The sequence below is a fragment of the Lethenteron reissneri genome, chromosome 30 (assembly GCF_015708825.2).
Source record: "Lethenteron reissneri isolate LAM-NWPU_2019-01 chromosome 30, ASM1570882v1, whole genome shotgun sequence".
NCBI lineage: Eukaryota > Metazoa > Chordata > Hyperoartia > Petromyzontiformes > Petromyzontidae > Lethenteron > Lethenteron reissneri.
This window is the reverse complement of record NC_083808.1, coordinates 5980381-5998577: the sequence shown is the minus strand read 5'-3', so window position 1 is coordinate 5998577 and position 18197 is coordinate 5980381. Positions and strand designations below refer to the sequence as shown.

At 45.3% G+C, this 18197-nt stretch overlaps 1 protein-coding gene and 1 long non-coding RNA gene across 6 annotated transcripts in view; one reads left to right on the top strand and one right to left on the bottom strand.

Annotated features, from left to right (window-relative positions):
- LOC133349454 (protein piccolo-like) overlaps positions 1–18197 on the top strand; it is a 194983-nt gene that overhangs the window by 153572 nt on the left and 23214 nt on the right. For all 5 annotated transcript variants that reach the window (XM_061562919.1, XM_061562922.1, XM_061562918.1 and 2 more), the window contains exons 17-22: positions 1034–1127; positions 2586–2657; positions 6112–6292; positions 8859–9230; positions 11131–11328; positions 15616–15763. In XM_061562919.1, coding sequence (XP_061418903.1) covers positions 1034–1127; positions 2586–2657; positions 6112–6292; positions 8859–9230; positions 11131–11328; positions 15616–15763 — 1065 coding nt within the window. The remainder of the gene's footprint in view (positions 1–1033; positions 1128–2585; positions 2658–6111; positions 6293–8858; positions 9231–11130; positions 11329–15615; positions 15764–18197) is intronic.
- Positions 9475–15105, bottom strand: LOC133349460 (uncharacterized). The gene is made up of 3 exons (XR_009755950.1): positions 15036–15105; positions 9881–9934; positions 9475–9522 (listed from the first exon to the last, which is right to left on the bottom strand). It is a non-coding gene; the product is annotated as an uncharacterized LOC133349460 (long non-coding RNA).

Here is an 18197-nt window from a genome sequence, read left to right as displayed (position 1 = left end):
TGTAAAATGTGAAATTCACGCACGGGGCTTGTATTGTACTAGTTAATCATGATGGAACCTCATTGCTCCAAACTGCGTTTCATTTTAGAGTTGAATTTGTACATTGGGAGCTCTCTTGCTTGCACCCCTTGGTAGAATGCGCATATTTGTCTACAACATTTGGCATCTGGGTGAGGTTAATTAATTGATTGACATCTTCCAAAGGGTAGCGCTTGCCAGCTGCGTAGCCGTCACTGGAGAATTATAGTCGGGCAATATATATAATGTGGAATTTTCCATGGCGTGATTTTGAAAAATGTCAACCTCAAAAGCAATATGAATGGGTTATTCGTAAATGAGAGCAAAACTCCAATAACAGTGTAAGCAACAGAACTACTGTGACTTTTAATAAATAATACTAAATCTGTGCACGATATCACGTCTGGTGCCAGCCTAGTGTGCTAAGTGATTGCTGGTCTATTTTTCATTTGACCGTGGCCTTATCTTGCCAGAGGAGGAAGAAAAATGTTGAAATTCAGTGCGTGCGCAATCACAGCCACTGTTGGCATTGTCTGGAGCGCGTGCGAAGCAAACTAAACCGAGAGCATGAATCAAATTATGAGACGACAGTAATGTTACCGGTGCCCTGCTGCATTTAAGGAGTATATAATTTCACTTCCAGCATGCTGATGAAGTGCTAAGGCCGACGAATGTGCTCCGTTTAAAGTGTTGCTTTCCAACGGTTAGTCACCTTTTCCCCTTTCGGTGGGACCCCCGTATGGTTTGGGGCAGCGCACATGGCCTCAATGCAAAAACATGTTTAAAAAAAAATGTTTAAAAAAAAATGTAAAAAAAAAATGTTAAAAAATTTTTTTTAATGTTTAAAAAAAATGTTTAAAAAATGTAAAAAAAAATGTTTAACAAATGTTTAAAAAAATGTTTAAAAAAAGTGTTTAAAAAAATGTTTAAAAAAAAAGTTTAAAAAAAAATGTTTTGCCGTTCGAAATTCACCGGAGCACCGGTGGCTGCCACCTGTGTGTGTGGGCCCTGCCAGTTCAGAGAACAAGAGAAGAACAAAGTACATCCACAAAACACTGAACCCAGAGTGGAACCAAACAGTCGTCTACAAGAACATTATGCTCGATGAGGTACGTGTGTCAACACCGAGTGCTGCCCTTGCTCGTTTTAAACATCTACCCGTTTATAAATTAAGAGGTCATGTTTTTTTTGTTAATTGCTGTTTTATTGGCCCCTTTGTGAATTCATCTTTTTTCCTGTTCACAAAATATATGTATACAAGCCCCCTGGAATTGTCCCTCCGGTTCGCGGCAAGCTCTCTAATTTGAGCCCGATGCTGCTGAGCCTTTTGGCAGCGTGAAAACATGGAGAACCATTCGTCACGGGACAGACGGCCGCATGTCTGTGACTGCTGGCTCGACCTGCTTGCGAGCCAAAGTGGCGTTTCATTCGTCTCTTCTGGACAAATACTGTCCCAAAACTAATGAAGCCTTCAGCCGGTTTTGAACTAAGCGTTCTACGTGACCCAATGATGTTATTACTCTGAGTATTTGGTGCGGTGAGTGCTGCCACCGAGTACGTGGGTCAGACGTCACTTTCAGGGCGTCTCAGAAGTCATTCTGTGATATCCACCTCCACAGCACGTGCTTTGATTACACTGGTCAACACACTTTTTCTGGCATAAGGTATTCTAACGGTTTTAAGGGAATTTTGGGGTGCTGATTCCAAATCTGGCATCAGTTTTTGTCTATCAAATCAGGTTTTTGAGATATCAAATATTGCATTTTCAATAAAAACTGCAGAATAAAAATATTAAATAAATGTGGATATCTACATAAAATGATATTATAAACACACTATCCTAAAAATACAGCACCATATTTTAACACTAAAGCAGTCACTGACTCGCAACAACTTGCAATCATAAGTGACAGAATTAATTTCGGGTAAAATAAATTCAAATGTGGTATGCCGATAGTATAAAAATGAGATGTGATAGAGCAAATCTGAGATCAGATTTGGAATCAGCACCCTGAAATTAGCCTAAAACAGCTGCAAAAGCCCAGGCCAGAAAAAAATGTGTATCTTTTGTTGACCAGTGTAATGGGTGATTGTCCTGTTCTGCACGAGTTCCGAATGGATTCTTCCTCACGTGACATTTCACTGATCGCACAATCAGGATCGAATATCAGATGGAAAAGACTTTTCTATTTCCACTACATAGGGTGAAGTGCATTCAAGCGTAACATGATGATCGGTATCGATAGATGAAGAGTTCTAATGGTGCATGATTAACATTGAAATATCCACGACGGGGTCAATACTCTTTGCGTAATGAGATGCATTCCTATTCTTAGGTGTTTTCGGTAAAGTCACGTAGGTCACTTAGGTAAAACATCAAAATTAATAAAAAATAATAAAATAAATAATAAAAATAAAATAAATTATTTTGATGTTTTTCTTACGTGACTTTACCGAAAACACCTAAGAATATGATTCCTTGCAGTCACGAAAGCTTCAAGTCTAGAATTAAGATATGCATTCCTACCTCAAATCACGAAGTGTCGGTGCCGTTTGTGTGATCGCAGCTGAAAAGGAAAACGCTGGAGTTTTCTGTCTGGGACTATGATCGATTCTCCTCCAACGATTTCCTGGGCGAGGTATGAGAGTGCTTACTACTGCAGTTTTAAGTGGATCAATTTCATCTGTGTCCGTTGCATTTGGAATGTAACGGCTTAATGAGAACCTGTAATTTTGTATATTAAACATGAGCAATGGAAATTTTTTGGTAATGTTTGCCGCCGTGGTGTGATGGTTAGCGCACCGGACTTGCAATCCAGAAGTTACGCGGCAGTTGAAACATTAGGGGGAGTTTATTAAATCATCCTCGCCCCTGTCCACCCAGCTGCATAAATGGGTACACCACCATTATAGTTGATCGGCAGGTCACGTGCGGTCGGATAAAGTGTGGGTACTCTCACCTCTTCCAAGATTCCTGTCCGGTGTGGAAGAGTAGGCCACATACCTTCTTGAGGGGCTCTCTAGAGGACCCTCTAACGGAGACCTTTCCACCAGCAGTGACAAGACTAAGCAATTGTAGGGGCTGCACCTGTAACTAGTATTTATAATTGTTCTCCGTGAGCTTTCTCGCCTCCTTTGTAGGAGTGTTGGCGTCGTGAATGTTGTTGAACCAATGACAGTCCCGCACTAGTCTCTCTGCGTCTAAAACAAGAACAGAATGTAAATGTGATGGCAATTGCAGTAAGCTGGAGCGGCTGCCAGCGCGCAGACGTGTGCGTGCGGTGGGACCTTTTCTTTTGACCTCGAAAAATGCATCCCCGACGCTTTGGTGACAGCTGCGGTTCAACGAGATGAGCGTCGACCGTAATGGACGTGGCTGTTTCTGAGAGCGACGATTCGAGGTTCACGCGTGGGCGATCATTTTTTTTTTTTAAAGTCAGGCAATCCAATGTCTGTCAGGTTTTAATTAGGCCCAGAAGCGTGCCTAAGTTTTGTCGAGCACTAAGCCAGGCCGTTTTATTATCACCTGCGAACAGCTCGGCCCGGCGTGCAGTGAATGCTAATTTGTTTTGTCGTGCTCAGCGACGCTGATTGTGCACAGAGCCGTCTGCAATAACATGACGTGAACTCGCCTACAGTTGTCCAGTATTCGATTATTCTTCAGGTGTATTTATGTTAATGACACCAAGTGTATATATATGCAGTGGCAAGATGTTAACTACCTCGCCTGGGCTAGAGGAGGTCGTGGATTCAATCCCGACCCTGACGCCTGCTGTATATTTGGAGTTTGCATGTTCTCTCCGTAGTTGCGTGGATTTTTCTCCGGTTTCCCCCTCCCCCCCCCAAATTTAAAAAGAGCTACATAGCTCAGTGGGCCTTACTTGGTAAAATAAAAAATTGTTTAGTTGATATTGTTATTATATATTAGATGTGTAACAATCACCCTAAACACCTCCCCGCCCACCCCAAAACAAGATTTAATACATTATAACAACTTGGGATCACAATAACTGTATTGTTTTAATAATTAGATCACGTTTGTCTTTCTAGCATCTCATTTGTATTGTTTCTCATTTGGCTGTCAGCCAAATTTGTTACATATTCATGCAATTTGTCGAATAACTTCCACTCATTATTGCACACGTAGTGTATTGTTTGCGGCACGGGTGCAGTGGGATGTATGTTAATTGGTGATTTGATTAATTGAAACGTGCCTGTTGTGCTAAGCAATTTAACCGAATTACCAATCTCCATAATTATGATTTTGCATGAATCTTCGCATCTGAAACGTCGTACATTTGGTTACTTATTATTGTATTATTGTTTCTATACATCGACCTTGCTAGTCAGTGAAGACCCCCCCCCCCCCCAAGTCAGATATCAAAGGGTCGAGGTGTTTTCAAGGACACTGATGATGCTGACGATAAAGCGAGTGGCTTCACCCACACCCTGGTTGGCATTCATTACTTTTATACCCCCACAGTAAAAACATTTTTTTAAATATTTATACAACGTCTTGGCTTATGAAAAAAAGAAGCTAACATTAATGGTAATATATTAAAATGCCCGTTGATACATCACCCATTATTGATAATTATCACCCACTTGCTGCCTCAAAAATGAAACGTGTGTGTGCATTAGTCCATTTAAATGAAAGTGCACACTCTGGTCTTGTCATACGTTTACGGCTCGGGCCCAGCTACTGTGGGAAGTCTTTAAATTAATGATGTACACTTCTTAAATGCCTGTTATGATCTCTGCCGACACACACTGATCTCCGTCGTGGCTTCGTACAATGTACAAATGCAAATTCAGTTTTCCCAAAATGCTCATTATAAGCATATTTTGAGTTACCATTTCAGAGCAGGCAATGAAAGGTTGTTGATGGCCCAACAGCGCGCAGCACTGCAGCAAACGTGACCGCACGGAGCTGTTACTGACTTCGCCCAAGGCCCTCCCTGCGGAGCTACCGAATTCCTTTTTTTCCAGTGCACAACAGAGCCAGACCGGCATGGCTCAAGAGGCACCAGGTTGTCTTTTTTCCACTGCAGAAGCCTAGCCATGCCACCGACGTCATATACCGCAAACGAGTCCGAGTCACATGTGGATGACGGGGTAACGCTGTGTCTTAACAGCATACCGACTGACATGACATGCAGTAAACTCATCGTTAGACCTGCCCTTAGCCCACCTTAGCCCCGAACCGAATCCAGATGTCTTGTGAGGCCAGCTAGCATATCACGGTGTGGTTCTGGCATGGCTTGCAATGTAACCAGTGGAAAAATCACGTGCCCACTCTGACTTGGCTTGGATGTTCCAGTGGAAATAGGTGTGTATGTATGTTGAACTTCGTATGTGGCCAACCATGCAAATCGGAGGTGCGGGGGAGAGTCAACAAACGAATCACAAAAAGCAGTTCTCAAGAAATGAAATTTCAAACTAGATTTAAAAGTGCATAGCTCCAGTGGCTTCCTCATATCTGAAGGAAGAGGGTTCCAGACGGCCACAGAAGCGCATCTGAAAGCACGCGATGCAGTGACCATCTTTGTTCGATGGCCAGCCAAAAGCCGCTGCGGCGAGGATGACCGGAGTTCACCGAATGGTTTATGCTCCTTGACAACATCAGCGAGGTATTGCGGTTCATTTGTGGCAAACATTGACCTTATAGGTATGCGAGATCCTCCAGGCCCTCGGCTAGAACGCTATTCCCCTAACGTACCCTCGCATGACATACCCTCGCGATAATTAAGCAGTAAATAAATAGTTATTTCCCATCGGTTACTTTGCTAAACATTTTCCCGAGTAATCGATGGCGTGCAGATTGTACGGCGTCGCGCTTTTGACGTTTCGTCTAATTAAAATAAACACATCTCGTGCATCTGATGAGCACGGTTGGCGACGCACGGTGCCAAAAGAAGATCAACGCACGTGCGTACAACTTGACAGCAACGTGCATTTGTAAGCGTCGCGTATCGTAAAGGGCGGTGCGAGGGATTGGCAGACGCGCGGGGCCCCCGCTGCGATCGCGTTGCGACGCGGGGGCGGCGCGGAGGCCAAAACTCCGCCGACTGTTCCCGATCGGATCTCGCGTAGGTGCGCATCGAGCTGTCGGACGTGAGCCACCTGGACGGGGCCCAGCGCTGGTACCCGCTGCGGGAGCAGTCGGAGGGGGGCTCCCCCCCCAAGGCTCCGGGGCCTCAGAGCGGGCTGCCCCCCTCCAAGCAGCCCGTGAGCAAGAGCAAGAGCCACCTGGGAGTGAACGAGGGCACCAAGGGTGAGTGAGGCTCGGCGCGCGTGTGCACAGGCGCTACGGCCTCTCCCCAACACCTGAGCAATAGCAGTTCTCACGTGGGTGGTGGCGGTGGTGGGTGGGAAACGGTTTAGCACAGTAACGGGCACGGGTGGTGCATCGGCCAGTCATCTCAGTCGGTCAATCCATGGCACCTGGGTCTGTCCCGTGACCTCCTGCCAGCGGGCGTTCGTCACTTCACGTGGCCTCAACGCGCACATAGCCTGGCACGCACGCCGTGGGGACGTCACCGCCACTTAGTGGCGAATGGCGGTTGTTGTTGTTGGGGAGCGGTCATGTAGTTGAATTCCCGCTCACGACCAACACCAGTGACGATTATCTGAATTGGTCATGGGCCTCCCCTAGGTCGACACAGCCTTAAATGAGTACCCAGTCTGGCGTGTAAACATCACCACTGGAAGGACAAAGGCGGCCGGGCGTGGTGTTGGCCACCCACCCCCTCGTGTGCTGTACCGACCTTCATAGGTGCTCGCTAACAGCACTTGCCTCAAAAGTCCGTTCAGGCTATACGGGCATCTTTGTCTTTGGGGTGGTGTAGATAACCTGACAAGAGGTGGGGGCTATGCTCTAAAAGGCGTGGATAGACACTTTTTTGCCACGGCCAGACAAGTGCGTGTTGCGCGCAGCAACTACTCGCTAAGATGTGGTGGACAAAGCGGTTGCAGGCTACCAGAACCGGCCCTAGACCTTTGGGGGCCCTAAGCAAAATTTGGTTGGAGGCCCCTTTGATGTATGATTTTTTTCACCTACTAGCTAGCAGTGACTCTAGGGGGCCCTCTGCTGGCCACGGGGCCCTTTGCAATTGCAAGGGTCGCTTAGTGGCTGGGCCGGCTCTGCAGGCTACGATGATTAAGTTGCACGATTTAAGTCAGTTGTGGACCTGACTTAAGTGACGGTCTGTGCGGTGCTCGCACGGCATTAGCGGAGACTCCTCCTGTTGAAGCAAGTTGAAAGCTTCGCTGTTGCAATTTAGCACACTTCTGGTACACGGCGCGAAGTGGCCTTTATCACGATACGCAGTGCACGGCTAATACCACATGCGTAGCATTTGTACAGATTCATCGCCGAGAAATGAAATATTTTTTTTTCCTAAAAATACATTTGCCCTTAGAATTCTTTTTTAGCCATCATTTATTTTTGTTTGTATATTTCAACGGCTCATTTTCCTGTGAAACCCAAGGGCATTTACGAGTCTCATCTGTCAATGTCAAGGATTAAATGGCCCAAAGTTTTATATTTTTTTCTTATAACTGTAGGCTTTATTCAGAGCTAGGGCTTGAAGGTTAAAATAAGGCAAGGCGGCATTCAATCTTTGCTCATCCTTTCCCAAATGTATTTTAACTGCATTGTGTGTTAATTAATGACTTCCCACAATTTCTTGTTGTTGTAATTGTTCTTTTGTTGCCACTTCTCTTTGCCGAATCTTTGTGTCTCACCATAGACTACTGCAGGAATGTTTAGGCTTTGGCTCCCTGTACAATATGGGAATTTCCACTACGGCACTTGGGGCATCTGGTTCCTCGCTTCGCTTCCCCTTTGTTGACCCCGCCCGCCAAGTTGTCTGCACTAGGGAACCACGTGGGGGGTGGGGGGTGGGGGCAGGTGAGGATGAAGGGTCGGTCACATACCCATGGCTGCATCAAATCGACCGTGACTGTCGTAATTCACGGATACGAAAGGGGGCTCACCAGGCGAGACCTTAGGGGTTGGCATCAGAGGGTGGAAGCTGCACTGTCTTGGCGTGTGCTCTCACACTTGACTTGAACTGTTACAAGCAACCCGTTGCACGTGGAATTTGAATAGATTTGCACGTGGAATGTGGCAATTAAATTGTTCTTGACTTAATCAAGAAATGGGGTTGCGATGGGTGGGACGCACAGAGGGTGGAGGAGGCCAGATCAACGCGAAAGACATCGGAGTGGACATCCGGAGGTCAGCAACCAAGGGCAAGACCTACGTGCAGATGGCAGGAGACTGTCAAGTTCAAGTTCATTTATTAGGTATAGCCCTGTGAGCCATTCAGCTCTTGAATCGGGTGCAACCGCAACAAACAAAAAACAAAAACATGAACAAAAAACATCAGAGTGGACCCTGGAGGTGTTAACTCGACAACAGCCACAGGATCTAGGACAGACGGGACGGTGACGTGCGTTGGCATCAACGGCGTCGGTGACGAGGACAGCTTGGCCTAATTCATTGTTTCTTTCTAGATTTGAAGCTTTCGTGACTGCAAGGATTCATATTCTTAGGTTTTTTCGGTAAAGTCACGTAGGTAAAAAATTGTAATTAATAAAAGTAAAATAAAATAAAAATCACGACGTTTCGGAGGCAACACAAGCTTCCACCTGAAGACGGAAGCTTGTGTTGCCTCCGAAACGTCGTGATTTTTATTTTATTTTTATTTTACTTTACCTTCGTGACTTTACCGAAAACACCTAATTCATTGTCTCTATCTAGACATCTTGTGATTTCCCATGACCGCAGTTGCTCCACGTTGAGTTGACCTCCTCCCGTTACCCACCCTCTCCAGAAGCCCCGCGTCCACCAGGCAGCAAGTCTCAGAGCAGCATGGCCGACTCGAGGTCCGGAGTAGGCGGCTCATCCTCCTCCACCACATCCGCGTCAGGGGCAGCGGCCGCAACAGCCGGGGCACCCGGAGGGCATCAGCGACTCTCTCTGTCCGGGCCACCGCAGCAGCAGCAGCAGCACGCCGGGATGCCCGACTCCAAGTCGTCGTCCGAAGGGCGTCTGCGGACCTCGGCATCGGCCACGTCCTCTCACGCCCCGTCGCGTTCGCAGAGCAAAGGCAGCATCACGCAGAGTCACCTGGAGAGCGCAGGTGCAGCCATCGCCGCCGCAGAGGCCGCCGTGCAGCAGCTCCAGCAACAGCAGCAGCTGCCAAGTAAACGGCGACGCAGACCCTCTACCCAAGCCGCAGAATGAAGTCACGCTCAAATTATTTGTTGTTTTTTTTGTTAATTTTTTTTTTGACGTTCGTCGTAGGTTTTGTCCGCGTGATTTTTTTTTTTCTTTTACCGTTCGCTCGCATTTTTCCTTCCGTTGCACCGCTCGCTCCACCACCGCCTTGCCTGCTCTTTCGAGACTCTTTTCGTTCCCCCTTTGCCGTCAGCAATGCTCGCCGCCGCCGCCAAGGTTGCTGCATCGTGCATTTCTGATGCGTGAAGCAACAGCAGCTGTTGCGGCGTTGAGTCAACGATCAAAGGCACCGGAACGCAATCTGCCATCTTGCTCATTTGTCTAATAATCCTGGCCTCCACCGGCTGAGGTTTTTGTTTTTTTATATATTTTTTAACTGCCTGTTTGCCTCGTTCACTCAGCTGTGGAGTGGCTCCCCCCACCACTGAATAGAAATCTGAGGAAGCCCTCGCTGAAATTTTTGATAATTATTTTATTACTTTAAAAAAAAACTTCAAGTGTAAATATGCACGTGTAATATATTAACACCGTTTTTGAAACAAAGCACAAATTTGTAAATGTGTAAGTGCTTCCTCATGTTTCTTTGGCCCTGTTATCTGACCTTTGTGTGTTCACCTCTGAATTTCCTGAGATCTTTTCCTGGGCACCAGTAACTTCGTTAAGATTTTCCTATCAAAACAGCCACATGTGTTCGTCTTTTTTGAGATTCATATTTTTTGTTTAACTATTTCATAATTTTAGTTGATCATGAAAGCATGTTTATTTACGTCTCGTCTCATCAAATCTTTTCCCTTGATATTTCACTATTCCTGCCATCAAGATGTCCTTGCAATCTGTCAGTTGTAAAAAAAAAAAACCTTGTTATTGGATAAGCAATGTTATTCAAAACATTTTAACAAAAAATATATATATACTTAATGGCAAGCTGTACACTAGTTTGAAACTTACATAACCACAAATTTATCCTTCATGGGTTTAGATTTCTCTCTCCAAGTTATAATGCAAGCATACATCCATAAGCACACATCATCTCTACTTATCACGCATTATTGTGGGAAATTAAAGATTTAGCATTCATCATTTATCTACATTTATGACATAATATAGCTAATTGTAAAGCAGTTAAATAGTAATACTTAAGCTGATTGCAAGTAAATATTTTTTTTTCCATTTAATCATCTGGTTATTCACAGTTTTACATCCAAGTTTATTTTTTTTATGTAAATCGTCATCCTTTGCAGCAGTTAACAGATCTGATGAGCATGTGTCTTGAAAAGAACTGCAATTTGTTGCGCCATTAATTGCTGTATAGCTAATTAATTTTTATTTGCAGTGTTATCTTGATTTGACGCAGCTTCTTGTATGCTGGCTTATCTGCTTAATGGCTTTACTGACTGATAGCTTGTTTAACAACAGGTTATTCTCACGATATTTAATGCAATATTACTTCGGCGTTTACCAATAATATAACAACATTTGGCTCATAAGTGCAAAATTATCCGTTCTACATTACCAGTGATAATAATAAAAAATGTTTTTATTATATGTATATTAAACTCAAGTTAATTGATAAACACGATGCAGTAAAAAAGATAAACATGATGCAATAAACATCGACACAATGTGAAGGAATCGTGAACGATTACGGTCTAATAATCAGTTCTGTTAACTAATTCTGTCAGATTTTGATTTTTTTTTTCAGTTAATTTTTTCAAAATCATCAGTAGTTGAGTGACTTCATTTGAGAAGACGACGAAAAAATCAAAAACGAGAATCAGAAAAAAAAACCGACGGAACAAAAGCAAAGTAAATAAAAGCACACCCGCGGGGGCTCTCTCGCTTTTCACTTTTCGCTTTGCTCCCAGCGGCTAAGCCATCTAAAGCCCCAAATAATGTGAAGAAGCACAGACACAACATAGCCGGGGTGCTGCCGCCGGTGCGGAAGAGCGGGCCGAGCGGGCCGTCCGGACCGCCGGACGGGGTCGTCCCAGAGCCCGGGGACCTCGCGGCGCAGCTCGTCATCCGCAAGGTGCAATCGGACAGCCCCGCCAAGTCCGACAGAAGTGAGCTGCGCGCGGCAAAACCACTGGGGCCACGCGATTGTGACGTAGGAAATTCAGCTATAGCTGTGTAATCCCCCCCCCCTTCCCTCCCCCATGCGTATCTCCTAATACTTGTAGATTTGAAGCTTTCGTGACTGCAAGGATTCATATTCTTAGGTTTTTTTCGGTAAAGTCACGTAGGTACATTTTTTTTAAATAAAAGTAATATGACAAATTAAATAAAAATCACGACGTTTCGGAGGCAACAGCAACACTGTTTAACACTGTCTGTTGCGCGCCAAGTCGATTTTAATGATTATTATCTCTATAAAAAAACTACATAATTGAGCCATTCCCTGAGTGTTCATGCCGATGCAGTTGAAATAATTCTACATTTCAAAGGGCCCCCTCCTCCGCACTAGCCACACAAGTTACAAGAGCTGGGCTTATTGGAAAGAGGTCCACTAATTGACCCAAAAAGTGTGCCCTCGATACCTGGTCATGATTTGACAGCCTCGACGAAGGAGGAAACCCTAAAGCTGCGACGATCCATCTCAAGCCACCCAGTGACTGCACATTGTTAAGCAGCTTCGTCAGGAAGTGCTAAGAATCAGTGTCGTTAAACATCAAACGGTTGAAAAGACACCCTATACATATGCTGCACCTTTGTGTAATGACATCTTGCTGATTGGATCGTTAATGTACGTCAATGGTAAAGGGTGATTGTGACGGCAGTGGGGGAGAAACGCCTCTCGCTCAGAATCAGACTCTTTGTTCATTCTGGAGGGATGCGATGAGCTACAAAGCTTGTTTTCGCGAATGGCCAGTTGGGGCCGGTGTCAGAAAGTTACAACAACGATCGATACAAAAAAACACCATAAGAGTGCAAAAGTATAGGAAAAGTAAACCAACCGCAAGAAAAAGATACTTTTTATTTTACCAGGTAAAGTTCACTAAGCTATTAGCTTCATTTTCACCCATTTAAAGCCACTTTCAGCCGATATTAATCTTCATTTTCCACCTTTAAATGCATCAATGTTATTGAGAAATAAATCTCGCTTTGTGCAAATATTTAGCTTATTAACTGTAAACGTATGGGTGTTTGGTGCTGTTGCCGTTGCACTGTAACTGAAACAATTTGAAAACAACACTCCTGAATTGATGCTGTCAGTGGATTCGTATAAGTGTTCTAGTTCGTGTTGTAGCAAATACGCAAGTCACAGAAATAATTTGCCTTCGCTTCTCCACACCCGAATCTTATTATTTCATCTGATAATCGCCTAATGTTCCACACACTTCCTTTGGAATACTGCAATGGACCAACATTTTTTTAGTGTTTCAAAACCAACATTTTAAATTCCAGATCATGCATGCATAAATATGAAACTTACCAGATAGACTTTACTCATCCGTAGCCTTAAGAAAATATGCTATTAGCTAAATAAATCAATATTTGCATATATGAACCTTATGGCGGTACCCCGGGGTTACCACAGTACCCCGGCTCTCGCATCATGTCCGTGATGCAGTCATCTGTAGTCTGTCAATGGTCGGCGATGCAGCAATCGACTCATCTCGACGAGCTGTACACGACGATGCACCGCCACGGTGCGTACCGCGAGCCTTCAGGGTTTCAGGTGCAATCGTTCTCGCTGCAGTTTCGACATCGCGGAGTGGCACCGATGTCGGATTGATTGGTACCTCAGTCGCTGAGTTAAGTAACACGCCTGGACAAAATAGTGTCCCAGAAATAAAGTATTTAATTGCCTCGGCCATTTTGTATTATTTGGTACCCCGGAGTTACCGCCATAAGGATCAAATGAAGGCGTTGGTCTTTTCTCGGACAATAATTGCACAACGATATTCACAATGACCGGGCATCGATGCCATAGCCTGTGACCACCGAGCAGGGTTGAGCCTGGATAGCCCTTGGACGGGTGACCCCCATGCATACCAGGTTGTTCTAGATAGCTGCGTGGTTACGAGGTCGTCAGCAGAAGACAGTGCAGCTAAATAAATTATTAAGTCGTACCTCTATGTTCCCACCTTCACAAGTCCCGCACTGACCCAGCATGGTGACGTGTCGTCAAATAGACTCCCCCAACCCACACGGCGTGGAGAGGCGCTCATCCACCAGTGGATTGGCACTGATACGATACATGTTATACTAGGGATATGGTTATCACAGCGTTGGGAAACTTGGGGGATTAGTTATTACCGAATCCTCCGTGTGGTAGCCGTGAGAATGTCTGTGTTTTTGCTCTTGGTTCCTCCAAAGGTCAACACAAAGCGCCCAGAGAAATTGTATTAACTGTGGTTAATCTGGAGGTCAACGATGGCACCAACACTGACACTGGAAACAAAAAAAAACTCTTCTTGGTTCTTTCGGTAAAGTCACGTAGAAGGAAATAATAAAAGAATAAAAATAAAACATAATAAAATAATTCTCACGACGTTTCGGCTACAACGCAAGCAGCTGTCCTCAGGTGACTTCTTCACTTCTACGTGACTTTACCGAAAGAACCAAGAAGATGAATCCCTGCAGTCACGAAAGCTTTAAATCGAAAAAAAACCTCCTTTTACTAACAGCCAACTTGATTGTAAATCAGTGTTGGCTCACTCTGATTAAATTTCTGTATAAAGCGCAAAGAAATGTATATTGTAGTAAATTGCCATCGACGTCTGCTATAATGAATTATTATTATTATTATATGTTCTGTGATGCTAGCCTACATGGCACGAGAGAGAAAAAGTGCTACACACTCGCACAATGCGTGTGCTCAAGGGGGCACCAATCGTTTAGAAATAAAATCTTCTCACAACCGCAGCCAACGCATCTCCTTTGTGAGACTCAGTGCCCCGTTCTCAAACTTTGTTTGAATGTCATTCTCCACGCCGTACACTTCAGTTCCATTCGCAATTCATTAGTCTCGGTGCAAAATAAAATGCCGCAGGATAAGAAGAAGAAGTGGCCCATGAACTATGTTCCTGAACTGTTCGCAGTAAGAATAACGTTAATCAAACGCAGACGTGGACCCGTGAAATGCACACAAATCAGGCTCGTGTGCTTTTAGTGGAATTGCCCTGCATCGTGACCCTTTTACAATTAGCGGCCGTCTGACTGCAACATAATTGCTTAAAGATACGAGAACAATATTTCGTGTGCCGATTGGTAGTTTCAAGATAATTGCTAATTATTAAGACTTTAATGGTCATTCAAATGAGAAATTCCAATCTGATTATTTTTATGTTATTAATTTCTGCATGTTATGTGATGGGGAATTTAAAGAACATTTGTTTGCCTTATTTCAGTACATTATTGCTTTTCAATCAATAATAATGTTTTCATGGAAGGTACCTCACAACACTATTTTTTTCTGGATATGAATGTCCTGATTTTATTAAATTTGACTTTGCTATTAAACACTGCACTGCCATCCCTCTTTGGAGCAGATGGTCCCTCAATCTAATTATTTACGGTAATTTTTTAGATGTCTTTGTGGATCAACTCCTAGATTGACTTCCCATCACTGTGCTATTAATCATCAGGGTTTTTTAACCATACTTCACCATGCCAATCAGTGGTGGTTGGCGAATGCTGGGACGAGCACCGGTGCAGACATCACTCGCCAATGATGTTAACCAATTATTTACATCGGTAAAAGCCAGACGTGTATTTACGGGCTGAAAATAGCATTGCCTGGTCATTAGAGCCCTCGTCGTATCACCTGCTATTTCTGACCAACTGAAGCGCTCAGCCCACGATTCATAACCCAATGGTTGAGCAGGGCGCGATTGAGAATGGCCCGGTTGAGTGGGGAGCGGTTGAGTGGGGAGCGGTTGAACAGGGCCCAGTTGAGCGGGGAGCGGTTGAACGGAGCCCGGTTGAGTGGGGAGCGGTTGAGTGGGGAGCGGTTGAACAGGGCCCAGTTGAGCGGGGAGCGGTTGAACGGAGCCCGGTTGAGTGGGGAGCGGTTGAGTGGGGAGCGGTTGAACAGGGCCCGATTGAGTGGCGAGGGGTTGAACAGGGCCCGGTTGAGTGGGGAGCGGTTGAGCGGAGCGCGGTTGAGCGGAGCGCGGTTGAGTGGGGAGCGGTTGAGCGGAGCGCGGTTGAGTGGGGAGCGGTTGAGTGGGGAGCGGTTGAGCGGGGAGCGGTTGAGCGGGGAGCGGTTGAGCGGGGAGCGGTTGAACAGGGCCTGGTTGAGTGGGGAGCAGTTGAGCGGAGCGCGGTTGAGCGGTTGGTTGAACAGGGCGTGCTGGCTGCGGGCAGGGAGCTTGGCGAGTCAGCGCGTGGGTGCCTCACCACAGGCAGGCCGGTGAGCCAGCGCGCCCCGGACTCCTCCATCTCAACGACGTCGTCCGTCAGCAGCGTAGGCAGCGGCTACAGCGTGGACAGCGAGGGCAGCTCGGTGCTCACGGACGACACGTTCTCCGGCACGCACCGTGAGCACCGCGGGTAAGCGGCTGTCTCGCATCTTATTTCCTTTTCTAAATGTTTTCGCACTTTTTTGTTTGATCTCACGTTACAGTTTTATTGCGAGTGCGCCATCACCGTTATGTCACAAGACAGAGAATATATTCGGATTTCTCGCAGAAGCTATAAAGATCCTTCGTGTTAAAGGACGGACCTTGGAAGCGGATATCGGAGAACTAATTCTGAGATTATTTTAAATTACTTCGGGTCCACATGGTAGGGGCCAGCCCTTGCCTGCACACCTTGCCACAGAGAGGAATGTACCTCCCATGACGTTCAAACCAATAGTTTTAATTCTCCAAGCTAGAATTTAGCCAAATTAAGTGAAGAGCAAATTGTAATGTGAACTCAATTTGATCACAGGCAGATCCCTGGATTGGAGCTCAGGAACTCAGCGGTTGCCAGCTCAGTGCTCTGATCTCTGCGCCACCCGGCCACCTTACCCCCACATCTCACTAAACACAATTAGCTCATAAAACTCACGATGTGGTTGATGTCATGAGAGTCAATGCCACTGGCACCGTCACAGTTTTCTTTGTAGCTTTCTTCAGCTGGAAGCCGGAACTCTTTCTCAGCAGACACCCAACCTCTGCTCTTAAAGTGTCCCAATATCTGGCTTGAGGTCTCTCCCTTGGTCATCGACTTCTGGATGATCACTACAGCGTCTCCAGCTTGATATTATTTGTCCTGGAAAGGCTTGCCGAGGCTCAATGTTATTTTCTTCTTCAGAATGATTTCATGTTCGATGGAAATGGGGTATAAACTCGCAGTGTTATTTATGTGTGCATGTTGAACTACTTTCGCACCGTACATATCCAACTGTGCTAATCGTAGGTGTGGGGGAAGGACAACGAACTAAACACAAAAAGCAGTTTTAAAGAAATTAGTTTTCAATTATGTATGCATTAGATTGTCCTAAGTATACACATGAGGATGTCATTTTGAACATAGTTACCTATACATTCAAAAAGTATGCCTTATTTGCATAATAGTATAAATATATGCACCACAGCCGTTCCCGCGTGGATAAAAAAGTCCGTCAACTCCAGTACGTCCAACACCGTGCAATACTTAAACACATTTTTTACGGCAATTTATACCTCATCAAATAGTTTCTGCCCTAAATTGCGGTCCTTATTGGTCGGCAGACTATGCCGCAAGTGAAAACCTGCCTCGTGATTACGCTTAAGGATTGTCTCGCATCTTTATATATTAAAAAAACCAAAAGCGTCTGAAACGTACGTCCGCAGTCGCTGAACTGGCCCCAACTCAGGCACGGAGATACCGCTCAACGTTGCTCGTGACCGGCCCGAGAGCTGCCGTCCCTTGCTCTGGGCTGCCACGTTCTTGACGCTTACCATCAGAAGCTGTTTTGTTTTGTGTTGCTGCTTAGGTTTGCCCACACCGTAGGCAATTCAGCTATAGCTGTGTAATTTCCCCCTTCCCTCCCCCATGTGTATCTCCTAATACTGTTTAACACTGTCTGTTGCGCGCCAAGTTAATTTTAATTATTATTATCTCCAAAAAAAACTACATAATTGAGCCATTCCCTGAGTGTTCATGCCGATGCAGTTGAAATAATTCTACATTTCAAAGGGCCCCCTCCTCCACACTAGCCACACAAGTTAGAAGAGCTGGGGTTATTTGAAAGAGGTCCACTAATTGACCCAAAAAGTGTGCCCTCGATACTTGGTCATGATTTGACAGCCTCGACGAAGGAGGGAACCCTAAAGCTGCGACGATCCATCTCAAGCCACCCAGTGACTGCACATTGTTAAGCAGCTTCGTCAGCAAGTGCTAAGAATCAGTGTCGTTAAACATCAAACGATTGAAAAGACACCCTATACATATGCTGCACTTTGTGTAATGACGTCCTGCTGATTGGATCGTTAATGTACGTCAATGGTAAAAGGGCTTTTAATTTGCACAGCAATGCGATGTGGGGTAATTGTTAATTGTCACGCGGGGGCGCTGGTGCAGAGCCACGGAGACTCCGCAAAGGGTGCCGGGTCAATGGCTAAATCAACACTCATAATGGGACCTCTCTGCCGCCGTTGGCGCTGTTAAAATTCTGGGCCCTACTTCGTTGCGTTTGTACCTCTGTTCACATGCTGGAATGTGTTGTTGGCGAGTGTGGTTCGCGCACCGTGCTATGAATCTATGGTTGCCACCTGCCTCATTTTCCCAGGATTGTCCGTTTTGTTAAAGTAGCAGCTGTCCCGAGAAATCTGTAAGTCTTCCCCGAACAATACAAGTAAAAAAAATGTCCCTTTTGTAATAATACTCTGCTCAAGACAATGCATTTGCATGGAGTTCTCCCCCCTGCTGGTATTGTGAAATCATCTTCTTCCCATCATATGCCACGGCGTTTTTTTTATTTTGGACCTCAGAGGTAGTAACCCCATATGAACCTGGC